General features: G+C 47.8%; 1 protein-coding gene across 8 annotated transcripts in view; it reads right to left on the bottom strand.

Annotated features, from left to right (window-relative positions):
* The window catches only part of LOC140719810 (regulating synaptic membrane exocytosis protein 3-like), a 387,400-nt gene that overhangs the window by 178,957 nt on the left and 185,990 nt on the right, over nt 1-22,453 (bottom strand). For all 8 annotated transcript variants that reach the window (XR_012097009.1, XM_073034710.1, XM_073034709.1 and 5 more), the window contains exon 3: nt 18,167-18,241. Coding sequence is in view for 7 of the 8 variants with exons in the window: in XM_073034710.1 (XP_072890811.1) it covers nt 18,167-18,241 (75 nt within the window). In the remaining variant the exon portion in view is untranslated. The remainder of the gene's footprint in view (nt 1-18,166; nt 18,242-22,453) is intronic.

Genomic DNA, 22,453 nt, shown 5'->3' with positions numbered 1-22,453 from the left:
GTGTACAGGTTGTGTAGAGGAGGTGTACCAGTTGTGTAGAGGAGGTGTACAGGTTGTGTAGAGGAGGTGTACAGGTTGTGTAGAGAAGGCGTACAGGTTGTGTAGAGAAGATGTACAGGTTGTGTAGAGAAGGCGTACAGGTTGTGTAGAGGAGGCGTACAGGATGTGTAGAGGAGGCGTACCAGTTGTATAGAGAAGGCCTACAGGTTGTGTAGAGGAGGCGTACAGGTTGTGTACAGGAGGCGTACAGGTTGTGTAGAGGAGGCGTACCAGTTGTGTAGAGGAGGCGTACCAGTTGTGTAGAGGAGGCGTACAGTTTGTGTAGAGGAGGCATACAGTTTGTGTAGAGGAGGCGTACAGGTTGTGTAGAGGAGGTGTACAGGTTGTGTAGAGAAGGCGTACAGGTTGTGTAGAGGAGGCGTACAGGTTGTGTACAGGAGGCGTACAGGTTGTGTACAGGAGGCGTACCAGTTGTGTAGAGGAGGTGTACAGGTTGTGTAGAGGAGGTATACATGTTGTGTAGAGGAGGTGTACATGTTGTGTAGAGGAGGTGTACAGGTTGTGTAGAGGAGGTGTACAGGTTGTGTAGAGAAGGTGTACAGGTTGTGTAGAGGAGGTGTACAGGTTGTGTAGAGGAGGTGTACAGGTTGTGTAGATAAGGTGTCCAGGTTGTGTAGAGGAGGCGTACAGGTTGTGTAGAGGAGGCGTACAGATTCTGTAGAGGAGGTGTACCAGTTGTGTAGAGGAGGTGTACATGTTGTGTAGAGGAGGTGTACAGGTTGTGTAGAGGAGGTGTACAGGTTGTGTAGAGAAGGTGTACAGGTTGTGTAGAGGAGGTGTACAGGTTGTGTAGAGGAGGCGTACAGGTTGTGTAGAGGAGGCATACAGGTTGTGTAGAGGAGGCGTACAGGTTGTATAGCGGAGGCGTACAGGTTGTGTAGAGGAGGTATACAGGTTGTGTAGAGGAGGTATACAGGTTGTGTAGAGCAGGCGCACAGGTTGTGTAGAGAAGGCGTACAGGTTGTGTAGAGGAGGCGTACAGGTTGTGTAGAGAAGGCGTACAGGTTGTGTAGAGAAGGCGTACAGGTTGTGTAGAGGAGGTATACAGGTTGTGTAGAGGAGGCGCACAGGTTGTGTAGAGAAGGCGTACAGGTTGTGTAGAGGAGGCGCACAGGTTGTGTAGAGGAGGCGTACAGGTTGTGTAGAGGAGGTGTACAGGTTGTGTAGAGGAGGTGTACAGGTTGTGTATAGGAGGCGTACCAGTTGTGTAGAGGAGGTGTACAGGTTGTGTAGAGGAGCTGTACAGGTTGTGTAGAGAAGGTGTACAGGTTGTGTAGAGGAGGTGTACCAGTTGTGTAGAGGAGGCGTACAGGTTGTGTAGAGGAGGCGTACAGGTTGTGTAGAGGAGGTGTACCAGTTGTATAGAGAAGGCGTACAGGTTGTGTAGAGGAGGTGTACAGGTTGTATAGAGAAGGCGTACAGGTTGTGTAGAGGAGGTGTACAGGTTGTGTAGAGAAGGTGTACAGGTTGTGTAGACGCGGTGTACCAGTTGTAAAGAGAAGGCGTACAGGTTGTGTAGAGGAGGTTTACCAGTTGTATAGAGAAGGCGTACAGGTTGTGTAGAGAAGGCGTACAGGTTGTGTAGAGAAGGCGTACAGGTTGTGTAGAGAAGGCGTACAGATTGTGTAGAGGAGGCGCACAGGTTGTGTAGAGGAGGCGTACAGGTTGTGTAGAGAAGGCGTACAGGTTGTGTAGAGAAGATGTACAGGTTGTGTAGAGCAGGCGTACAGGTTGTGTAGAGGAGGCATACCAGTTGTGTAGAGGAGGCGTACCAGTTGTATAGAGAAGGCCTACAGGTTGTGTAGAGGAGGTGTACCAGTTGTATAGAGGAGGCGTACAGGTTGTGTAGAGGAGGCGTACAGGTTGTGTAGAGGAGGCGTACCAGTTGTGTAGAGGAGGCGTACCAGTTGTGTAGAGGAGGCGTACAGGTTGTGTCGAGGAGGCGTACAGGTTGTGTAGAGGAGGCGTACAGGTTGTGTAGAGGAGGTGTACAGGTTGTGTAGAGAAGGCGTACAGGTTGTGTAGAGGAGGCGTACAGGTTGTGTACAGGAGGCGTACAGGTTGTGTACAGGAGGCGTACCAGTTGTGTAGAGGAGGTGTACAGGTTGTGTAGAGGAGGCGTACAGGTTGTGTAGAGGAGGCGTACCAGTTGTGTAGAGGAGGCGTACCAGTTGTGTAGAGGAGGCGTACAGTTTGTGTAGAGGAGGCGTACAGTTTGTGTAGAGGAGGCGTACAGGTTGTGTCGAGGAGGCGTACAGGTTGTGTAGAGGAGGCGTACAGGTTGTGTAGAGGAGGTGTACAGGTTGTGTAGAGAAGGCGTACAGGTTGTGTAGAGGAGGCGTACAGGTTGTGTACAGGAGGCGTACCGGTTGTGTAGAGGAGGTGTACAGGTTGTGTAGAGGAGGTGTACATGTTGTGTAGAGGAGGCGTACATGTTGTGTAGAGGAGGTGTACAGGTTGTGTAGAGGAGTTGTACAGGTTGTGTAGAGAAGGTGTACAGGTTGTGTAGAGGAGGTGTACAGGTTGTGTAGAGGAGGTGTACAGGTTGTGTAGATCAGGTGTCCAGGTTGTGTAGAGGAGGTGTCCAGGTTGTGTAGAGGAGGCGTACAGATTCTGTAGAGGAGGCGTACAGATTCTGTAGAGGAGGTGTACCAGTTGTGTAGAGGAGGTGTACAGGTTGTGTAGAGGAGGTGTACCAGTTGTGTAGAGGAGGCGTACAGGTTGTGTAGAGGAGGCGTTCGTGTTGTGCAGAGGAGGCGTACCAGTTGTATAGAGGAGGCGTACAGTTTGTGTAGAGGAGGCATACCAGTTGTGTAGAGGAGGCGTACAGGTTGTGTAGAGGAGGCATACAGGTTGTGTAGAGGAGGCGTACAGGTTGTATAGCGGAGGCGTACAGGTTGTGTAGAGGAGGTATACAGGTTGTGTAGAGGAGGTATACAGGTTGTGTAGAGCAGGCACACAGGTTGTGTAGAGAAGGCATACAGGTTGTGTACAGGAGGCGTACAGGTTGTGTAGAGGAGGCGTACCAGTTGTGTAGAGGAGGCGTACCAGTTGTGTAGAGGAGGCGTACAGTTTGTGTAGAGGAGGCATACAGTTTGTGTAGAGGAGGCGTACAGGTTGTGTAGAGGAGGTGTACAGGTTGTGTAGAGAAGGCGTACAGGTTGTGTAGAGGAGGCGTACAGGTTGTGTACAGGAGGCGTACAGGTTGTGTACAGGAGGCGTACCAGTTGTGTAGAGGAGGTGTACAGGTTGTGTAGAGGAGGTATACATGTTGTGTAGAGGAGGTGTACATGTTGTGTAGAGGAGGTGTACAGGTTGTGTAGAGGAGGTGTACAGGTTGTGTAGAGAAGGTGTACAGGTTGTGTAGAGGAGGTGTACAGGTTGTGTAGAGGAGGTGTACAGGTTGTGTAGATAAGGTGTCCAAGTTGTGTAGAGGAGGCGTACAGGTTGTGTAGAGGAGGCGTACAGATTCTGTAGAGGAGGTGTACCAGTTGTGTAGAGGAGGTGTACATGTTGTGTAGAGGAGGTGTACAGGTTGTGTAGAGGAGGTGTACAGGTTGTGTAGAGAAGGTGTACAGGTTGTGTAGAGGAGGTGTACAGGTTGTGTAGAGGAGGCGTACAGGTTGTGTAGAGGAGGCATACAGGTTGTGTAGAGGAGGCGTACAGGTTGTATAGCGGAGGCGTACAGGTTGTGTAGAGGAGGTATACAGGTTGTGTAGAGGAGGTATACAGGTTGTGTAGAGCAGGCGCACAGGTTGTGTAGAGAAGGCGTACAGGTTGTGTAGAGGAGGCGTACAGGTTGTGTAGAGAAGGCGTACAGGTTGTGTAGAGAAGGCGTACAGGTTGTGTAGAGGAGGCGTACAGGTTGTGTAGAGAAGGCGTACAGGTTGTGTAGAGAAGATGTACAGGTTGTGTAGAGCAGGCGTACAGGTTGTGTAGAGGAGGCATACCAGTTGTGTAGAGGAGGCGTACCAGTTGTATAGAGAAGGCCTACAGGTTGTGTAGAGGAGGTGTACCAGTTGTATAGAGGAGGCGTACAGGTTGTGTAGAGGAGGCGTACAGGTTGTGTAGAGGAGGCGTACCAGTTGTGTAGAGGAGGCGTACCAGTTGTGTAGAGGAGGCGTACAGGTTGTGTCGAGGAGGCGTACAGGTTGTGTAGAGGAGGTGTACAGGTTGTGTAGAGAAGGCGTACAGGTTGTGTAGAGGAGGCGTACAGGTTGTGTACAGGAGGCGTACAGGTTGTGTACAGGAGGCGTACCGGTTGTGTAGAGGAGGTGTACAGGTTGTGTAGAGGAGGCGTACAGGTTGTGTAGAGGAGGCGTACCAGTTGTGTAGAGGAGGCGTACCAGTTGTGTAGAGGAGGCGTACAGTTTGTGTAGAGGAGGCGTACAGTTTGTGTAGAGGAGGCGTACAGGTTGTGTCGAGGAGGCGTACAGGTTGTGTAGAGGAGGCGTACAGGTTGTGTAGAGGAGGTGTACAGGTTGTGTAGAGAAGGCGTACAGGTTGTGTAGAGGAGGCGTACAGGTTGTGTACAGGAGGCGTACCGGTTGTGTAGAGGAGGTGTACAGGTTGTGTAGAGGAGGTGTACATGTTGTGTAGAGGAGGCGTACATGTTGTGTAGAGGAGGTGTACAGGTTGTGTAGAGGAGTTGTACAGGTTGTGTAGAGAAGGTGTACAGGTTGTGTAGAGGAGGTGTACAGGTTGTGTAGAGGAGGTGTACAGGTTGTGTAGATCAGGTGTCCAGGTTGTGTAGAGGAGGTGTCCAGGTTGTGTAGAGGAGGCGTACAGATTCTGTAGAGGAGGTGTACCAGTTGTGTAGAGGAGGTGTACAGGTTGTGTAGAGGAGGTGTACCAGTTGTGTAGAGGAGGCGTACAGGTTGTGTAGAGGAGGCGTTCGTGTTGTGTAGAGGAGGCGTACCAGTTGTATAGAGGAGGCGTACAGTTTGTGTAGAGGAGGCATACCAGTTGTGTAGAGGAGGCGTACAGGTTGTGTAGAGGAGGCATACAGGTTGTGTAGAGGAGGCGTACAGGTTGTATAGTGGAGGCGTACAGGTTGTGTAGAGGAGGTATACAGGTTGTGTAGAGGAGGTATACAGGTTGTGTAGAGCAGGCACACAGGTTGTGTAGAGAAGGCGTACAGGTTGTGTAGAGGAGGCGTACAGGTTGTGTAGAGAAGGCGTACAGGTTGTGTAGAGAAGGCGTACAGGTTGTGTAGAGAAGGCGTACAGGTTGTGTAGAGGAGGTATACAGGTTGTGTAGAGGAGGCGCACAGGTTGTGTAGAGAAGGCGTACAGGTTGTGTAGAGGAGGCGCACAGGTTGTGTAGAGGAGGCGTACAGGTTGTGTAGAGGAGGTGTACAGGTTGTGTAGAGGAGGTGTACAGGTTGTGTAGAGGAGGCGTACCAGTTGTGTAGAGGAGGTGTACAGGTTGTGTAGAGGAGCTGTACAGGTTGTGTAGAGGAGGCGTACAGGTTGTGTAGAGGAGGTGTACCAGTTGTATAGAGAAGGCGTACAGGTTGTGTAGAGGAGGTGTACCAGTTGTGTAGATCAGGTGTACCAGTTGTGTAGAGAAGGCGTACAGGTTGTGTAGAGAAGGCGTACAGGTTGTGTAGAGAAGGCGTACAGGTTGTGTAGAGAAGGCGTACAGGTTGTGTAGAGAAGGCGTACAGGTTGTGTAGAGGAGGCGCACAGGTTGTGTAGAGGAGGCGTACAGGTTGTGTAGAGAAGGCGTACAGGTTGTGTAGAGAAGATGTACAGGTTGTGTAGAGCAGGCGTACAGGTTGTGTAGAGGAGGCATACCAGTTGTGTAGAGGAGGCGTACCAGTTGTATAGAGAAGGCCTACAGGTTGTGTAGAGGAGGTGTACCAGTTGTGTAGAGGAGGCGTACAGGTTGTGTCGAGGAGGCGTACAGGTTGTGTAGAGGAGGCGTACAGGTTGTGTAGAGGAGGTGTACAGGTTGTGTAGAGAAGGCGTACAGGTTGTGTAGAGGAGGCGTACAGGTTGTGTACAGGAGGCGTACAGGTTGTGTACAGGAGGCGTACCAGTTGTGTAGAGGAGGTGTACAGGTTGTGTAGAGGAGGCGTACAGGTTGTGTAGAGGAGGCGTACCAGTTGTGTAGAGGAGGCGTACCAGTTGTGTAGAGGAGGCGTACAGTTTGTGTAGAGGAGGCGTACAGTTTGTGTAGAGGAGGCGTACAGGTTGTGTCGAGGAGGCGTACAGGTTGTGTAGAGGAGGCGTACAGGTTGTGTAGAGGAGGTGTACAGGTTGTGTAGAGAAGGCGTACAGGTTGTGTAGAGGAGGCGTACAGGTTGTGTACAGGAGGCGTACCGGTTGTGTAGAGGAGGTGTACAGGTTGTGTAGAGGAGGTGTACATGTTGTGTAGAGGAGGCGTACATGTTGTGTAGAGGAGGTGTACAGGTTGTGTAGAGGAGTTGTACAGGTTGTGTAGAGAAGGTGTACAGGTTGTGTAGAGGAGGTGTACAGGTTGTGTAGAGGAGGTGTACAGGTTGTGTAGATCAGGTGTCCAGGTTGTGTAGAGGAGGTGTCCAGGTTGTGTAGAGGAGGTGTACAGATTCTGTAGAGGAGGCGTACAGATTCTGTAGAGGAGGTGTACCAGTTGTGTAGAGGAGGTGTACAGGTTGTGTAGAGGAGGTGTACCAGTTGTGTAGAGGAGGCGTACAGGTTGTGTAGAGGAGGCGTTCGTGTTGTGCAGAGGAGGCGTACCAGTTGTATAGAGGAGGCGTACAGTTTGTGTAGAGGAGGCATACCAGTTGTGTAGAGGAGGCGTACAGGTTGTGTAGAGGAGGCATACAGGTTGTGTAGAGGAGGCGTACAGGTTGTATAGCGGAGGCGTACAGGTTGTGTAGAGGAGGTATACAGGTTGTGTAGAGGAGGTATACAGGTTGTGTAGAGCAGGCACACAGGTTGTGTAGAGAAGGCGTACAGGTTGTGTACAGGAGGCGTACAGGTTGTGTAGAGGAGGCGTACCAGTTGTGTAGAGGAGGCGTACCAGTTGTGTAGAGGAGGCGTACAGTTTGTGTAGAGGAGGCATACAGTTTGTGTAGAGGAGGCGTACAGGTTGTGTAGAGGAGGTGTACAGGTTGTGTAGAGAAGGCGTACAGGTTGTGTAGAGGAGGCGTACAGGTTGTGTACAGGAGGCGTACAGGTTGTGTACAGGAGGCGTACCAGTTGTGTAGAGGAGGTGTACAGGTTGTGTAGAGGAGGTATACATGTTGTGTAGAGGAGGTGTACATGTTGTGTAGAGGAGGTGTACAGGTTGTGTAGAGGAGGTGTACAGGTTGTGTAGAGAAGGTGTACAGGTTGTGTAGAGGAGGTGTACAGGTTGTGTAGAGGAGGTGTACAGGTTGTGTAGATAAGGTGTCCAAGTTGTGTAGAGGAGGCGTACAGGTTGTGTAGAGGAGGCGTACAGATTCTGTAGAGGAGGCGTACATGTTGTGTAGAGGAGGTGTACATGTTGTGTAGAGGAGGTGTACAGGTTGTGTAGAGGAGGTGTACAGGTTGTGTAGAGAAGGTGTACAGGTTGTGTAGAGGAGGTGTACAGGTTGTGTAGAGGAGGCGTACAGGTTGTGTAGAGGAGGCATACAGGTTGTGTAGAGGAGGCGTACAGGTTGTATAGCGGAGGCGTACAGGTTGTGTAGAGGAGGTATACAGGTTATGTAGAGGAGGTATACAGGTTGTGTAGAGCAGGCGCACAGGTTGTGTAGAGAAGGCGTACAGGTTGTGTAGAGGAGGCGTACAGGTTGTGTAGAGAAGGCGTACAGGTTGTGTAGAGAAGGCGTACAGGTTGTGTAGAGGAGGCGTACAGGTTGTGTAGAGAAGGCGTACAGGTTGTGTAGAGAAGATGTACAGGTTGTGTAGAGCAGGCGTACAGGTTGTGTAGAGGAGGCATACCAGTTGTGTAGAGGAGGCGTACCAGTTGTATAGAGAAGGCCTACAGGTTGTGTAGAGGAGGTGTACCAGTTGTATAGAGGAGGCGTACAGGTTGTGTAGAGGAGGCGTACAGGTTGTGTAGAGGAGGCGTACCAGTTGTGTAGAGGAGGCGTACCAGTTGTGTAGAGGAGGCGTACAGGTTGTGTCGAGGAGGCGTACAGGTTGTGTAGAGGAGGTGTACAGGTTGTGTAGAGAAGGCGTACAGGTTGTGTAGAGGAGGCGTACAGGTTGTGTACAGGAGGCGTACAGGTTGTGTACAGGAGGCGTACCGGTTGTGTAGAGGAGGTGTACAGGTTGTGTAGAGGAGGCGTACAGGTTGTGTAGAGGAGGCGTACCAGTTGTGTAGAGGAGGCGTACCAGTTGTGTAGAGGAGGCGTACAGTTTGTGTAGAGGAGGCGTACAGTTTGTGTAGAGGAGGCGTACAGGTTGTGTCGAGGAGGCGTACAGGTTGTGTAGAGGAGGCGTACAGGTTGTGTAGAGGAGGTGTACAGGTTGTGTAGAGAAGGCGTACAGGTTGTGTAGAGGAGGCGTACAGGTTGTGTACAGGAGGCGTACCGGTTGTGTAGAGGAGGTGTACAGGTTGTGTAGAGGAGGTGTACATGTTGTGTAGAGGAGGCGTACATGTTGTGTAGAGGAGGTGTACAGGTTGTGTAGAGGAGTTGTACAGGTTGTGTAGAGAAGGTGTACAGGTTGTGTAGAGGAGGTGTACAGGTTGTGTAGAGGAGGTGTACAGGTTGTGTAGATCAGGTGTCCAGGTTGTGTAGAGGAGGTGTCCAGGTTGTGTAGAGGAGGCGTACAGATTCTGTAGAGGAGGTGTACCAGTTGTGTAGAGGAGGTGTACAGGTTGTGTAGAGGAGGTGTACCAGTTGTGTAGAGGAGGCGTACAGGTTGTGTAGAGGAGGCGTTCGTGTTGTGTAGAGGAGGCGTACCAGTTGTATAGAGGAGGCGTACAGTTTGTGTAGAGGAGGCATACCAGTTGTGTAGAGGAGGCGTACAGGTTGTGTAGAGGAGGCATACAGGTTGTGTAGAGGAGGCGTACAGGTTGTATAGTGGAGGCGTACAGGTTGTGTAGAGGAGGTATACAGGTTGTGTAGAGGAGGTATACAGGTTGTGTAGAGCAGGCACACAGGTTGTGTAGAGAAGGCGTACAGGTTGTGTAGAGGAGGCGTACAGGTTGTGTAGAGAAGGCGTACAGGTTGTGTAGAGAAGGCGTACAGGTTGTGTAGAGAAGGCGTACAGGTTGTGTAGAGGAGGTATACAGGTTGTGTAGAGGAGGCGCACAGGTTGTGTAGAGAAGGCGTACAGGTTGTGTAGAGGAGGCGCACAGGTTGTGTAGAGGAGGCGTACAGGTTGTGTAGAGGAGGTGTACAGGTTGTGTAGAGGAGGTGTACAGGTTGTGTAGAGGAGGCGTACCAGTTGTGTAGAGGAGGTGTACAGGTTGTGTAGAGGAGCTGTACAGGTTGTGTAGAGGAGGCGTACAGGTTGTGTAGAGGAGGTGTACCAGTTGTATAGAGAAGGCGTACAGGTTGTGTAGAGGAGGTGTACCAGTTGTGTAGATCAGGTGTCCAGGTTGTGTAGAGAAGGCGTACAGGTTGTGTAGAGGAGGTATACAGGTTGTGTAGAGGAGGCGCACAGGTTGTGTAGAGAAGGCGTACCAGTTGTGTAGAGGAGGTGTACAGGTTGTGTAGAGGAGCTGTACAGGTTGTGTAGAGGAGGTGTACAGGTTGTGTAGAGAAGGCGTACAGGTTGTGTAGAGGATGCGTACCAGTTGTATAGAGGAGGCGTACAGGTTGTGTAGAGGAGGTGTACAGGTTGTGTAGAGATGGTGTACAGGTTGTGTAGAGGAGGTGTACCAGTTGTGTAGAGGAGGCGTACAGGTTGTGTAGAGGAGGCGTACAGGTTGTGTAGAGGAGGTGTACCAGTTGTATAGAGAAGGCGTACAGGTTGTGTAGAGGAGGTGTACAGGTTGTATAGAGAAGGCGTACAGGTTGTGTAGAGGAGGTGTACAGGTTGTGTAGAGAAGGTGTACAGGTTGTGTAGAGGCGGTGTACCAGTTGTAAAGAGAAGGCGTACAGGTTGTGTAGAGGAGGTTTACCAGTTGTATAGAGAAGGCGTACAGGTTGTGTAGAGGAGGTGTACAGGTTGTGTAGAGGAGGTGTACAGGTTGTGTAGAGGAGGTGTACAGGTTGTGTACTGAAGGTGTACAGGTTGTGTAGAGGAGGTGTACAGGTTTGTGTAGAGAAGGCGTACAGGTTGTGTAGAGAAGGTGTACAGGTTGTGTAGAGGAGGTGTACAGGTTGTGTACTGAAGGTGTACAGGTTGTGTAGAGGAGGTGTACAGGTTTGTGTAGAGAAGGCGTACAGGTTGTGTAGAGAAGGCGTACAGGTTGTGTAGAGAAGGTGTACAGGTTGTGTAGAGAAGGTGTACAGGTTGTGTAGAGAAGGTGTACAGGTTGTGTAGAGGAGGTGTACCAGTTGTGTAGAGGAGGTGTACAGGTTGTGTAGAGGAGATGTACCAGTTGTGTAGAGAAGGCGTACAGGTTGTGTAGAGGAGGTGTACCAGTTGTGTAGAGGAGGTGTACAGGTTGTGTAGAGGAGGTGTATTGGCTATGTTCAGGAGGTATGAATTGTGTAGAGGTGGTGTACTGATTGTACAGAGGTGGTGTACTGACTGTACAGAGGTGGTGTACTGATTGTGTGAACGTTGTGCAGAGGACATGTACCGATTGTGTAGATGGTGTACCGGTTAGGCTGTGTTTTTAATTGGTACCCAACCCTGAGCAGTGCACTTCACACAGATCTGTTGTCCTTCGAGGGAGTACAGGGACCAACAAGGTTAAACTATGAGAAAGGGCTGGTGTGACTCGGATGTAAACGGTTCCACACTCTGTTTTCTTATATGTAGAAGAATGAAGTGTGAATCGATTACCGTTTTTACGCTTTTAACAGGGTAGTTTGGGAACAACGATCTCTTCCAGTGGGGAATCCAGTAAAAGGATGAAAAATCTTATGATATGAGCCAGAATGTTCAGGGTTAATGTCCTGAAGCACAAAGAGAAGTGGAAATCTGTTACACTCTGTCTGAAGGTAGTTGAGTCTGTTATTGATCGCCTTTGAGGTTGACAGATGTGTCTAGGTGTTAGGATTTATGGAAGAAAAATGGACAGAGAGGAAAGGCAATGGATCAACTGTGATCAAATCACCTGAGACCCCAAATTTCCTCATGTGTGTTCCTGTCTGTTGGGGAGGGAGATGTGTTGAGCAGCTAATATTTCATGGTAATGAGGTTGCTGGGGAAGAGAACATTTCCCACACCACTCAGTGTGGTTTATTTTAATCCACTGCATCAACTTTTACTGAGGGACAAATGATGAAAAGGCCCTGCTTCACTTACCTTACAATAACTGGATGTGGTCAACAGCCCCTCACACCTTTCTGCACATCTGAATAATCCAATTCAGCCACATAGAACATTGAATATTACAGCACAGTACAGGCCCTTCAGCCCATGATGCTGGTCGCCTCACTATAGGAAGGATGTGGAAGCATTGGAAAGGGTTCAGAAGAGATTTACCTGGTTTAGAGAGTATGGATTATGATCAGAGATTAAGGGAGCTAGGGCTTTACTCTTTGGAGAGAAGGAGGATGAGAGGAGACATGATAGAGGTGTACAAGATATTAAGAGGAATATACAGAGTGGACAGCCAGTGCCTCTTCCCCAGGGCACCACTGCTCAGTACAAGAGGACATGGCTTTAAGGTAAGGGGAGGGAAGTTCAAGGGGGATATTAGAGGAAGGTTTTTCACTCAGAGAGTGATTGGCGCGTGGAATGCACTGCCTGAGTCAGTGGTAGAGGCAGATACACTAGTGAAGTTTAAGAGACTACTAGACAGGTATATGGAGGAATTTCAGGTGGGGGGTTATATGGGAGGCAGGGTTTGAGGGTCGGCACAACATTGTGGGCCGAAGGGCCTGTAATGTGCTGTACTATTCTATGTAACCTTTTAACCTATTCTAAGACCAATTTAACCCTTCCTTCCTACATAACCCTCCACTTCTCTTTCATCCATGTGCCTATCTTTCTTAAATGCCCCTAATGTATCTGCCTTTACCACCACCCTTGGCCTCAACGCCTCAACATTCATTTTATTAAAAAAAACTCACCTCTGGTACTTCCCCTACACTTTCCTCTAATCACTTTAAAATTATGCCCCACATATTAGCCAATTCCACTCTGGGAAAAAGTCTCAGACTATCCACTCGATCTACCCTCTGATCACATTTATCTCTGCTCAGTGAAATGTGGTATCTGTCCCACATGAGAACTGAGGCAGGCTCCTACAACCCTCAACGTTACTTGGTACAGGGCAGAATCAGATTGCACACAAACTAGATCCTGACATTTGTCTTTACAATCCTTATCTTTCTTGTCTGACAGCCCTGGAGGTGGGTCTGAGGTTCTGGCACCACTTGGCAGTGTCCTCTCTGTGGACACAGCCTGGCTTTCGATTTTACATGAATGTCCGTGGTGGCCACCTGGATCTCTTGCCCACGATGGACAGGTTTCACACTGTCACCAGGGCTGCCTGAAAGAGTTGCTTGTGCAGGCGAGTGAGGGAGCTGTCTGCGAGTGGGAGGTGAGTTTGTCCCTTGTATGGGGTGAAGTGATGTGCTGAATTTGTGCTCTGGGAATGGACTCAGCATCATTTACAACCTGAGCAGAGCCCTGCACACAATGGAGGGCTGGGAGAGGGCAAGACAGGTGTATGAGGGAATGAAGGGCAATAAAGACTGTGTCGGAACAGATTAACCTACTCCTGTGCCAACTTAAGGTGTATTAAGGATTGGCTTTATTTCGCCATATTTGCCCATTGGATTAGCTGCCTCGAATTCAGTCTGTGGTCAGGGACAAGAGGTTGTGACTGTGAGTGAGGTGGTAGTGGGATCCAAGAGACAGTGCTGGAGGAGCCTCAGCCCTTGAGGTTGTCCAACAGTCTGAGATTCCTGCTCCCAGTGTGGATGAGAGTGGGGCTGTAGGAAGGATAATCCAACTGTGGCACCGTAGTACTGGAAGCCATTCAAAAAGGGGGAAAGAAGAGAAGTGTGGTGGTAATGGGGGATAGTATAGTCAGGGGAATAGACAGAGCTCTCTGTCGCAAGGACAGAGCGTCCTGAAGGCTGTGTTGCCTCCCTGGTGCCCGGGTTTGGGACATCTTATCTGACCTGCAGAGGAACTTGCAGGGGGAGGGGAAAGATCCAGTTGTCGTGGTCCATTTGGGTACCAATGACATGGGTAAAACAAGGAAATGATTGGATTGCTCTGAAAAATGGAGGGTGCAATAGTTCAATCTAAAACCAGTGTTTTATGCCTGAACAATGGAGACTACAATGGGACGAGGGAGGATTTGGTTAGTGTAGACTGGGAACACAGGCTGTATGGTGGGACAGTTGATGAACAGTGAAAGACTTTCGAAGAGATTTTTCACGGTGCTCAACAAAACTATATTGCAGTTAAAAGCAAGGACAGTAAGGGTGGGGAGAGCCAGTCTAGGATAACTAAGGAAATAAAAGAAGGCGTCAAACTAAAAGTGTGTGTGTACAAAGTTGCCAAGAGTAGTGGGAAAACTGAAAGACTGGGAAAACTTTAAAAAGCAGCGAAGAACCACTAAGTGAGCAATAATGAAAGGGAGGCTAGATAATGAAAATAATCTAATACAAAATATAAAAATGGATAGTAAAAGCTTTTATAATTATATAAAGCAGAAAAGGGTGGGTGAAGTGAATGTAGGTCCCTTGGAGAACAAAAAGGGGGTACTGATATTAAGTAATGAGGAAATGGCCAAGGCTTTGAATGACTAATTTGTGTCAGTCTTCAGGGTGGAGGACACATCTAACATGCTGAAGAGAGATGTCATGGATACAATTGTTATCACTAAAGAGGTACTGCTGAGCAAACCATGTGGGCCTGAAGATAGACAAGCCCCCTGGTCCTGATGGAATGCATCCCAGGGCACTGGAAGAAACGGCAGAAGTTATAGTCGAGGCTTTGATTCTCTGGACTCTGGATAGGTCCTGTCGGATTGGAAAACAGTGAATGGCATGCCACGGTTCAAAAAAGAACATAGGTAAAAGGCAGGTAACTATAGGCCAGTTAGTTCAACATTTGATGTTGGGAAAATGCTTGAAGCTGTCATTTAAGAAGAAATAGCAATGGATGTTATTTACTTGGATTTCCAGAAGGCGTTCGATAAGGTGCCACATAAAAGACTCATCCGTATGATAAGGATGTATAGAGTTGGGGGTGATGTATTATTATGGATAGAGGATTGGTTAACCATTAGAAAACAGGGAGTTGGGATGCATGGGTGTTACTCTGGTTGTCAATCAGTGGTGAGTGCTGTGTCGCAGGGGTCAGTGCTGGGCCCATAACTGTTCACAATATGCATTAATGATCTGGAAGAGGGGACCGAGTGTAGTGTATCTAAGTTTGCTGATAGAACATTACAGCATAGAAACAGGCCTTTTGGTCCCACTGACCTGCACCTGGACCATATCCCTCCAAACCCCTCTCATCCATGTACCTGTCCAGGTATTTCTTAAATGTTAAAAGTGAGCCCACATTTACCACTTCATCTGGCAGCTCATTCCACACTCCCACCACTCTCTGTGTGAAGAAGCCCCCCCCCATGCTGCCTTTCAGCTTTTCCCCCTTCACCCTTAACCCATGTCCTCTGTTTTTTTTCCTCCCCTGGCCTCAGTGGAAAAAGCCTGCTTGCATTCACTCTATCTATACCCATCATAATTTTATATACCTCTATCAAATCTCCCCTCATTCTTCTACGCTCCAGGGAATAAAGTCATAACCTATTCAACCTTTCTCTGTAACTCAGTTTCTCAAGTCCCAGCAACATCCTTGTAAACCTTACCGGCCTATAATTTCCTGGATTACTTTTAGAGCCTTTTTTAAACAACGGAACAACATGAGCTATCCTCCAATCCTCCGGCACTTCACCCGTAGATACCGACATTTTAAATATATCTGCCAGCGCCCCTGCAATTTCAACACTAGTTTTCTTCAAGGTCCGAGGGAATACCCTGTCAGGTCCTGGGGATTTATCTACTCTGATTTGCCTCAAGATAGCAAGCACCTCCTCCTCTTCAATCTGTATAGGTTCCATGACCTCTCTACTTGTTTGCCTGATTTTCATTGACTCCATGCCAGTTTCCTTAGTAAATACAGACGCAAAAAACCCATTTAAGATCTCCCCCATTTCTTTTGGTTCCGTACATAGCCAACCACTCTGATCTTCAAGAGGACCAATTTTATCCTTTACTATCTTTTTGCTCTTAACATACCTGTAGAAGCTCTTTGGATTATCCTTCACCTTGACTGCCAAAGCTACCTCATGTCTTCTTTTAGCCCTCCTGATTTCTTTCTTAAGTATTTTTGGCACTAAATTAAGTAGAAAAGCAAATTGTGCAGAAGATATGGAGAGTCTGCAGAGAGATATAGATAGGTTAAGTAAGTGGGCGAGGGTCTGGCAGATGGAGTACAATGTTGGTTCATGTGAGTTCATCCACTTTGGAAGGAAAAATGGAAGATCAGATTATTATTTAAATAGTAAAAATTTGCAGCATGTTGTTGAGCAGAGGGACTCGGGAGTGCTTGTGCATGAATCACGAAAGGTTGGTTTGCAGGTGCAGTAGGCTATCAAGAAGACAAATGGGATGTTGGCCTTCATTGCTAGAGGGATTGAATTTAAGAGCATGGAGGTACTGATGAGGCTACACTTGGAGTACTGCATGCAGTTCTGGTCTCCTTACTTGAAGAAGGATATACTGGCTTTGGAGGCGGTGCAGAGGAGGTTCACCAGGTTGATTCCAGAGATGAGGGGGTTAGACTATGAGGAGAGATTGAATCACCTGGGACTGTACTCGCTAGAATTCAGAAGAATGAGAGGAGATCATATAGAAACATATAAAATTATGAAAAGGATAGATAGAGGCAGGGAAGTTGCTCCTACTGGTAGATAAGACTAGAACTAGAGGACACAGCCTCAAGATTCAGGGGAGTAGATTTAGGATGGAGATGAGGAGGAACTGCTTTTCACAGAGAGTGGAATTCTCTGCCCAATGAAGCAGGGGAGGCTACCTCAGTAAATATACCGAAGACAAAGTTGGATAGATTTTTGCACAGTAGGGGAATTAAGGGTCCTGGGGAAAAGGCAGGTTGATGGAGATGAGTCTATGGCCAGATCAGCCATGATCTTATTGAATGGCGGAGCAGGCTAGATGGGCCAGATGGCTGACTCCTGCTCCTATTTCGTGTGTTCTTATGTACATTGAAACATACAGTGAAACCTGTCACAGTCCAACGGTGAGCTAGGAGCAGCCTGCAAGGGTCACTATGCTTCAGAGCATGGCCCCAGCTCACTAACCGTAACCTGGGCAGCAAAGATCAGTCCCGGGGCATGGCACCTCCTGTGAAGTTATTTTCCACTGAATATTGAAAAGTCCAGGTAGATTGGATGTGCAGAGGATGCTTCCAAAATTGGGAGAATCTAGGATCAGAGGATACAGCCTCAGACGTCCCTCAAGAACAAGAGGTGAGGAGGAATTTAGCCAGAGGGTGGTAAATCTGTGGAATTCATTGATAAAAGCAAATATGAAGACCAAGTCATCGGGTACAGTTAAAGCAGAGTTCCATAGGTTCTTGATTAGTGAGAGTGTCAAAGATTACGTGGAAAGGGTGGGATTGAGAGAGAAAATCAATCAGCCATGGTGGAATGGTGGAGCAGACTTGATAGGCCAAATGGACTAGTCTGCTCTTGTGCATACGGTCTAAGTTAGGCACTCTTCATGTCCCTCTCTCCCTTGTGTGGCATTAGTGTGTGCTCCAGATGACTGTCTGCACGTGGAGTTTTCCTTTACAAGCAGACCGCTGCATTGTAAGGAAATCCCAGTGGGAACTGCATTCCTCCTTTTTCAATCCATGGTTTAGGATACAAGTCAACACACACTGTTTTACACTTGCCTTTCATGAACTTTGGGATGGTGATCCAAGTGGAAAAGACTCTATCTTAATGCAACACAAACAAGTGCACTCCAATTTCTAGACAATCACCTGGTATTTGGACAACAAAATAGAGATGTCTCATTGAGCTGCATTAAGGTGGGCCAGTAGTTCCAGTGTCAATAACTTTTAAATACAGTTGGCACTGTTCGTGCCATTGAGTCAGAACTTCCTGGATTGATGAGTTGGCGCGTACAGGAGAGGTTCATGCAAAACCCAGTGCTGAGTTAGTGACGTCTCCGAGTGTCTTTCTCAGATCATGAACTGAGGCCTCTTCTACTCTCCCAGGAGGACATTCAGGACACATGACCCTGTTATTCCTCAATTATCATCACCAGACCAGATTACCCAACTGCCATTGAGACATAAAGCAAAGAGCTGCTGGAGGAACTCAGAGTATCAGGAAGCAACTGTGAAGGCAGAGTCATAGAGATTTATATTGCATAAAGGGTCTTACTGCATCAGCGTTGAGCTTTTGTGTACATCTACACTAATCCATCCATCTCTCTCTATACCGTGGGTTCCCAACCTTTCTTATGCCATGGACCAATACCATTAAGCAAGTGGTCCATTGTCCCCAGACTGGGAACCCCTTGTTCTACACTTTGACTGTAAGTGCCCCTCTAAATGGCTCTTACATGCAGAAATTGTCTCTGGTTCCATCACCCTCTCTGGCAGTGCTTTCCAGAAACAACTAATCTCTCTGCAAAGAACTTTCCCCTTAAAGCTTCTTGCTCTCACCTTGAACCTAAGCCCTCATGATTTTGACACCCTACCATGGGAAAAGGGTGTTGGTGCGACCTTGTGCTGGACAGATTTGGTTGCTGTATTGGCTGAACACAGTATTGTAAAACACAAATAAAGGAAAGTGGGTGTCAAATCTGTTATTAAAATTGCAGAATTAATTTGCTCATTTCCAGAGCTGGGACTTGCTGGTTGGACTATGCTGTTTTTATTTTTGGACGGTGCTACTTTGCGTTAGTCAGTACAACAAATAGAGGGAGTGAGCCACCAGACTCGGCACCAGCACTCCCTATAAACACTTCACTCCTCGGACCCCAGAGCAGCTCATGGGGGGAACTTACCACGTGGAGAAATCATGGGCGCCAGCCAATGTCCTACGATCCCTTGGCACAGAACAGCCGAGATATTCTTAGGAGCTGAAAGAAAACCAAGAGGCAGCCTGTTACACTGGATCCAGAGGCACGCTGGGGAAAGAAGAGATTAGCCAGTGGCTTGTACTCTGCTCTGCTGGATTGAAGATTCCCTCCACTAAGAAGATTCTCTCCACTACTCCCTCCACTAAGAAGATTCCCTCCACTACTCCCTCCACTAAGAAGATTCCCTCCACTATTCCCTCCACCTTTCCCAGGGTGGAAATAGCTAATAAAAGTGAGCATAATTTTAAGATGATTGGAGGAAGTTTGGGGGGGGGGGGAGTTCTGGCTTGTCAGCGGTAAGTTCTTTAAACAGAGAGTGATGGGTGTGTGGAATGCCTTGCTAGGGGTGGTAGTTGAAACAGATGCATTAAGGACATTTAAGAAACTCTTAGGTAGGCATATGGATGATAGAAAAATGGAGGGCTATATAAAGGGAACAGTTAGATTGATCTTAGAGTAGGCCTTAAGGTCAGCACAACATCTAATACTACCCTAATACTCCCCAGCCTAATACTACACTAATATTCCCAAGCCTAATATTACCCTAATACTCCCAAGCCCAATACTACCCTAATAATCCTAGCCTGTTACTACCTTCACTCCTAGTCTAATACTACCCCAATACTCCCAGCCTAATACTACCCCAATACTCCCAAACTTAGTACTACACTAACACTCCCCAGCCTAATACTACCCTAACACTCCCAACTTAATACTACCCTAATACTCCTCAGCCTAATACTACCTCCAGCAAAAGGGCTGCAATAATTCATCACTCTTTCTCAGTGTATACAGGGCAATTAATGGGGGCTTACCAACAATACTCACAAAGCAAACAATGAGAAATGCAAACTATTATATACTGCGGACAATGAATTAAAAACAATGAGCTGAAAAGTTATTTATACGAGGAAGGAGCCACACAAGACTGCAGATGCTGGAATCTGGGGCAACTACCAAAATGCTGGAGGAGCTCAGCAAATCAGGCAGCATCTGTGTAGGGAAATAGGATGGTTGACATTTTGGGCTGAGGTGTAACAAGAGGAAGTTATTACTCTTTGGCACTGTTTATTTATTTATTATTACTTTTATTTATTTAGAGATACAACATGGTAACTGGCCTTTCTGACTAGATGAACCTGGGACACCCAGTTACACCCATGTGACCCATTAACCTACTAACCCCTGCGTCTCAAGAATGTGTCAGGAAACCAGAGCACCTGGAGGAAAGACATGTGGATACAGGGAGAATGTGCAAACTTCTTACAGACAGCTACTGAGTTGAAGCCAGGTCACAGCGCTGTTTTTCTTTACAAACATACGTAAGTTTATTCACTAACAAAAATACACACAATAATCAGGGGTTCACAAAACTACTTACAATTTCCAATCAAAATATGTCACTGTTATCTACAAAACATTCAAGCCTCCGCATGGACTACCACCTCAGAACTCCCCAACTGTGCCTACTGTGCTCCTTCTCCAAGGACACCCAGGCACAGACATAACCCAGAAAAGGGGCAGGCAGTCGGCTTGGGCAAAACCCTCAAATGCCCGCCACCTGGATGCCGTGAAAGGCTACCTTGATCAGGCACAGGAGCAAACCCACCTTCTAAACGCCCCAACCCCTCCATACTGGCGGACAGTAGGTCAGGAGAGCGGGGTTGAATTGCAGCCCAAACCTGGTGAGGTACTCAGACAGGGACTACAACCTCTCACACCCCATGTGTGCATGCTGCACTGACTCCTGCCAGCCACAGAAAGGCCAGGTAGACTCACGGCACTGTTCCATGCATCACCTTCCACCCCAGGTCCCCAATGCACAGGGAAAGATCCCTGCATAACGAGACTTCCACTGGGGAGTTCCTTCATTGCCAAACAGCAAGTCCGACCACCGTGCATGTCTGGATTGTGGACAAGGGCAGGGAAGTGAAAGGTGTGCAGGAGCAGCCTGTACCAGAGTGCCCCGGCACATCGCAGAACAGCAAAGTGGGCGTCTCCGTGAGGCAACAGCATTATAACAACCACGGTGCCCCCACGCCTGCTCGGTAACTTACAGTGATTCCCACAGCCTGCACTGTACTGCTGCTGTAAAACAGCAAATGTTACGACATAGCCCATACTGTGCAGTGACATGGCATGTCTTACCTTCTATGTTCACAGTGTTACTTTCATTTGCACAGTACCTTCCTTTGCAGATGGTTTCTGTCCGTCTTTCTTCATTTATATAATCATATAACCATACAACATATATAACATATATAACCATATAACAATTACAGCACGGAAACCGGCCATCTCGGCCCTTCTAGTCCGTGCCGAACGCTTACTCTCACCTAGTCCCACCGACCCGCACTCAGCCCATAACCCTCCATTCCTTTCCTGTCCATATACCTATCCAATTTTACTTTAAATGACAATACTGAACCTGCCTCTACCACTTCTACTGGAAGCTCGTTCCACACAGCTATCACTCTCTGAGTAAAGAAATTCCCCCTCGTGTTACCCCTAAACTTTTGCCCCCTAACTCTCAACTCACGTCCTCTCGTTTGAATCTCTTGTACTCTCAATGGAAAAAGCCTATCCATGTCAACTCTATCTATCCCCCTCATAATTTTAAATACCTCTAACAAGTCCCCTCTCAACCTTCTATGCTCCAAAGAATAAAGGCCTAACTTATTCAACCTTCCACTGTAACTTAGGTGCTGAAACCCAGGTATATAAACCCATAAACCCAGGTTTATGTATAGCTTTTGGTAAATCCTATGGTATTTATTTTTTAAATTGTAAGTGTCTGCAAGAAAATGGTAACATATACACACTTTGAAGGCTGAACTTGGAGCAGCACAGTGCTTTCTGCAAGAAAATGGTAACATGTACACACTTTGAAGGCTGAACTTGGAGCAGCACAGTGCTTTCTGCAAGAAAGTGAATCTCATGGCAGTAGATGGTAACACAACTTTACTTTGAACGATGAACTGAAGCAGCATCGCAGCCCCAGCGGCCCAGCTGTAAACCTGACCCCCAGTGCTGACTTTGTGTAGTTTGCCCATTCTCTCGGTGACCGCTGTTGGTTTTCCTTTGGGTCTTCTGTTTTCCTCCCAGATCCCACAGACGTGCGTGTTGGTGCATTATCTGGCACCTGCAGATTATCGCCTAGTGTGCAGTTGAGTGCTAGGATCCAGGGATGTGGGGGCAGAACATACGACGTGGTTAGGGTAAATGGGGACTTCATGGTCAATGCGGACTTGGTGGGCTAACCCTAGCAAACTCATTGTCAGGAGCCCTATGGCGTTTCTAACTATAAAGGTGGCACCTCCATGGTTCTCATTGTACCTTCACCCAGCATCACAGTCATAGGACACTACAGCTCAGGAACAGGCCCTTCAGCCCACGTAGTCCATGCTGAACTATTATTCACATTGACTTGCACTGGGACCATAGCCCTCCATAACTATTGAAATCAGCCGTGCATCCACCAATTCTACTGGCAGTTCGTTCCACAGTCTCACCACCCTCTGAGTCAAGAAGTTCTCCCTCATATTCCCCTTAACCTTTGACCTCCAGTTCTCATCTCACCCAGCCTCAGTGGAAAAAAGCCTGCTTGCATTTACCCTATCTGCACCCCTCTCTATTTTATATAGTCCTATCAAATCTTCCCTCATTCTGCTATGCTCCAGGGAATAAAGTCCTAACCTATTCAACCCTTCCCCATAACTCATGTCCTCACGTCCTGGCAACATCTCTGTAAAATGTCTCTGAACTCTTTCAATCTTATCGATGTCTTTTCTGTAGGTAGGTGATCACAACTGCACACAATACACCTCGCCCGCATCGTGTACAAATGCAGCTTAACATCCCAATTCTTGATCTCAATAGTCTGATTTATGAAGGCCAATACGCCAAAAGCTCTCTTTACAATCCCATCTATCTGTGGCGTCATGTGTGAGGATCCAAGAAATTAAGTCTTGTGTCCATGGCCCAGGCCCCCCGGCAGTGCAGGAACAGTGGTTGTGTTTGATAGATAGATAGATAGATAGATACTTTATTCATCCCCATGGGGAAATTCAACATTTTTTCCAATGTCCCATACACTTGTTGTAGCAAAAACTCCTTACATACAATACTTAACTCAGTAATAATATGATATGCATCTAAATCACTAACTCAAAAAGCATTAATAATAGCTTTAAAAAAAAAAAAAGTTCTTAA

This window comes from Hemitrygon akajei, chromosome 32 (genome assembly GCF_048418815.1).
Source record: "Hemitrygon akajei chromosome 32, sHemAka1.3, whole genome shotgun sequence".
In the NCBI taxonomy this organism is placed as follows: domain Eukaryota; kingdom Metazoa; phylum Chordata; class Chondrichthyes; order Myliobatiformes; family Dasyatidae; genus Hemitrygon; species Hemitrygon akajei.
This window is presented reverse-complemented; position numbering and strand designations above follow the sequence as displayed.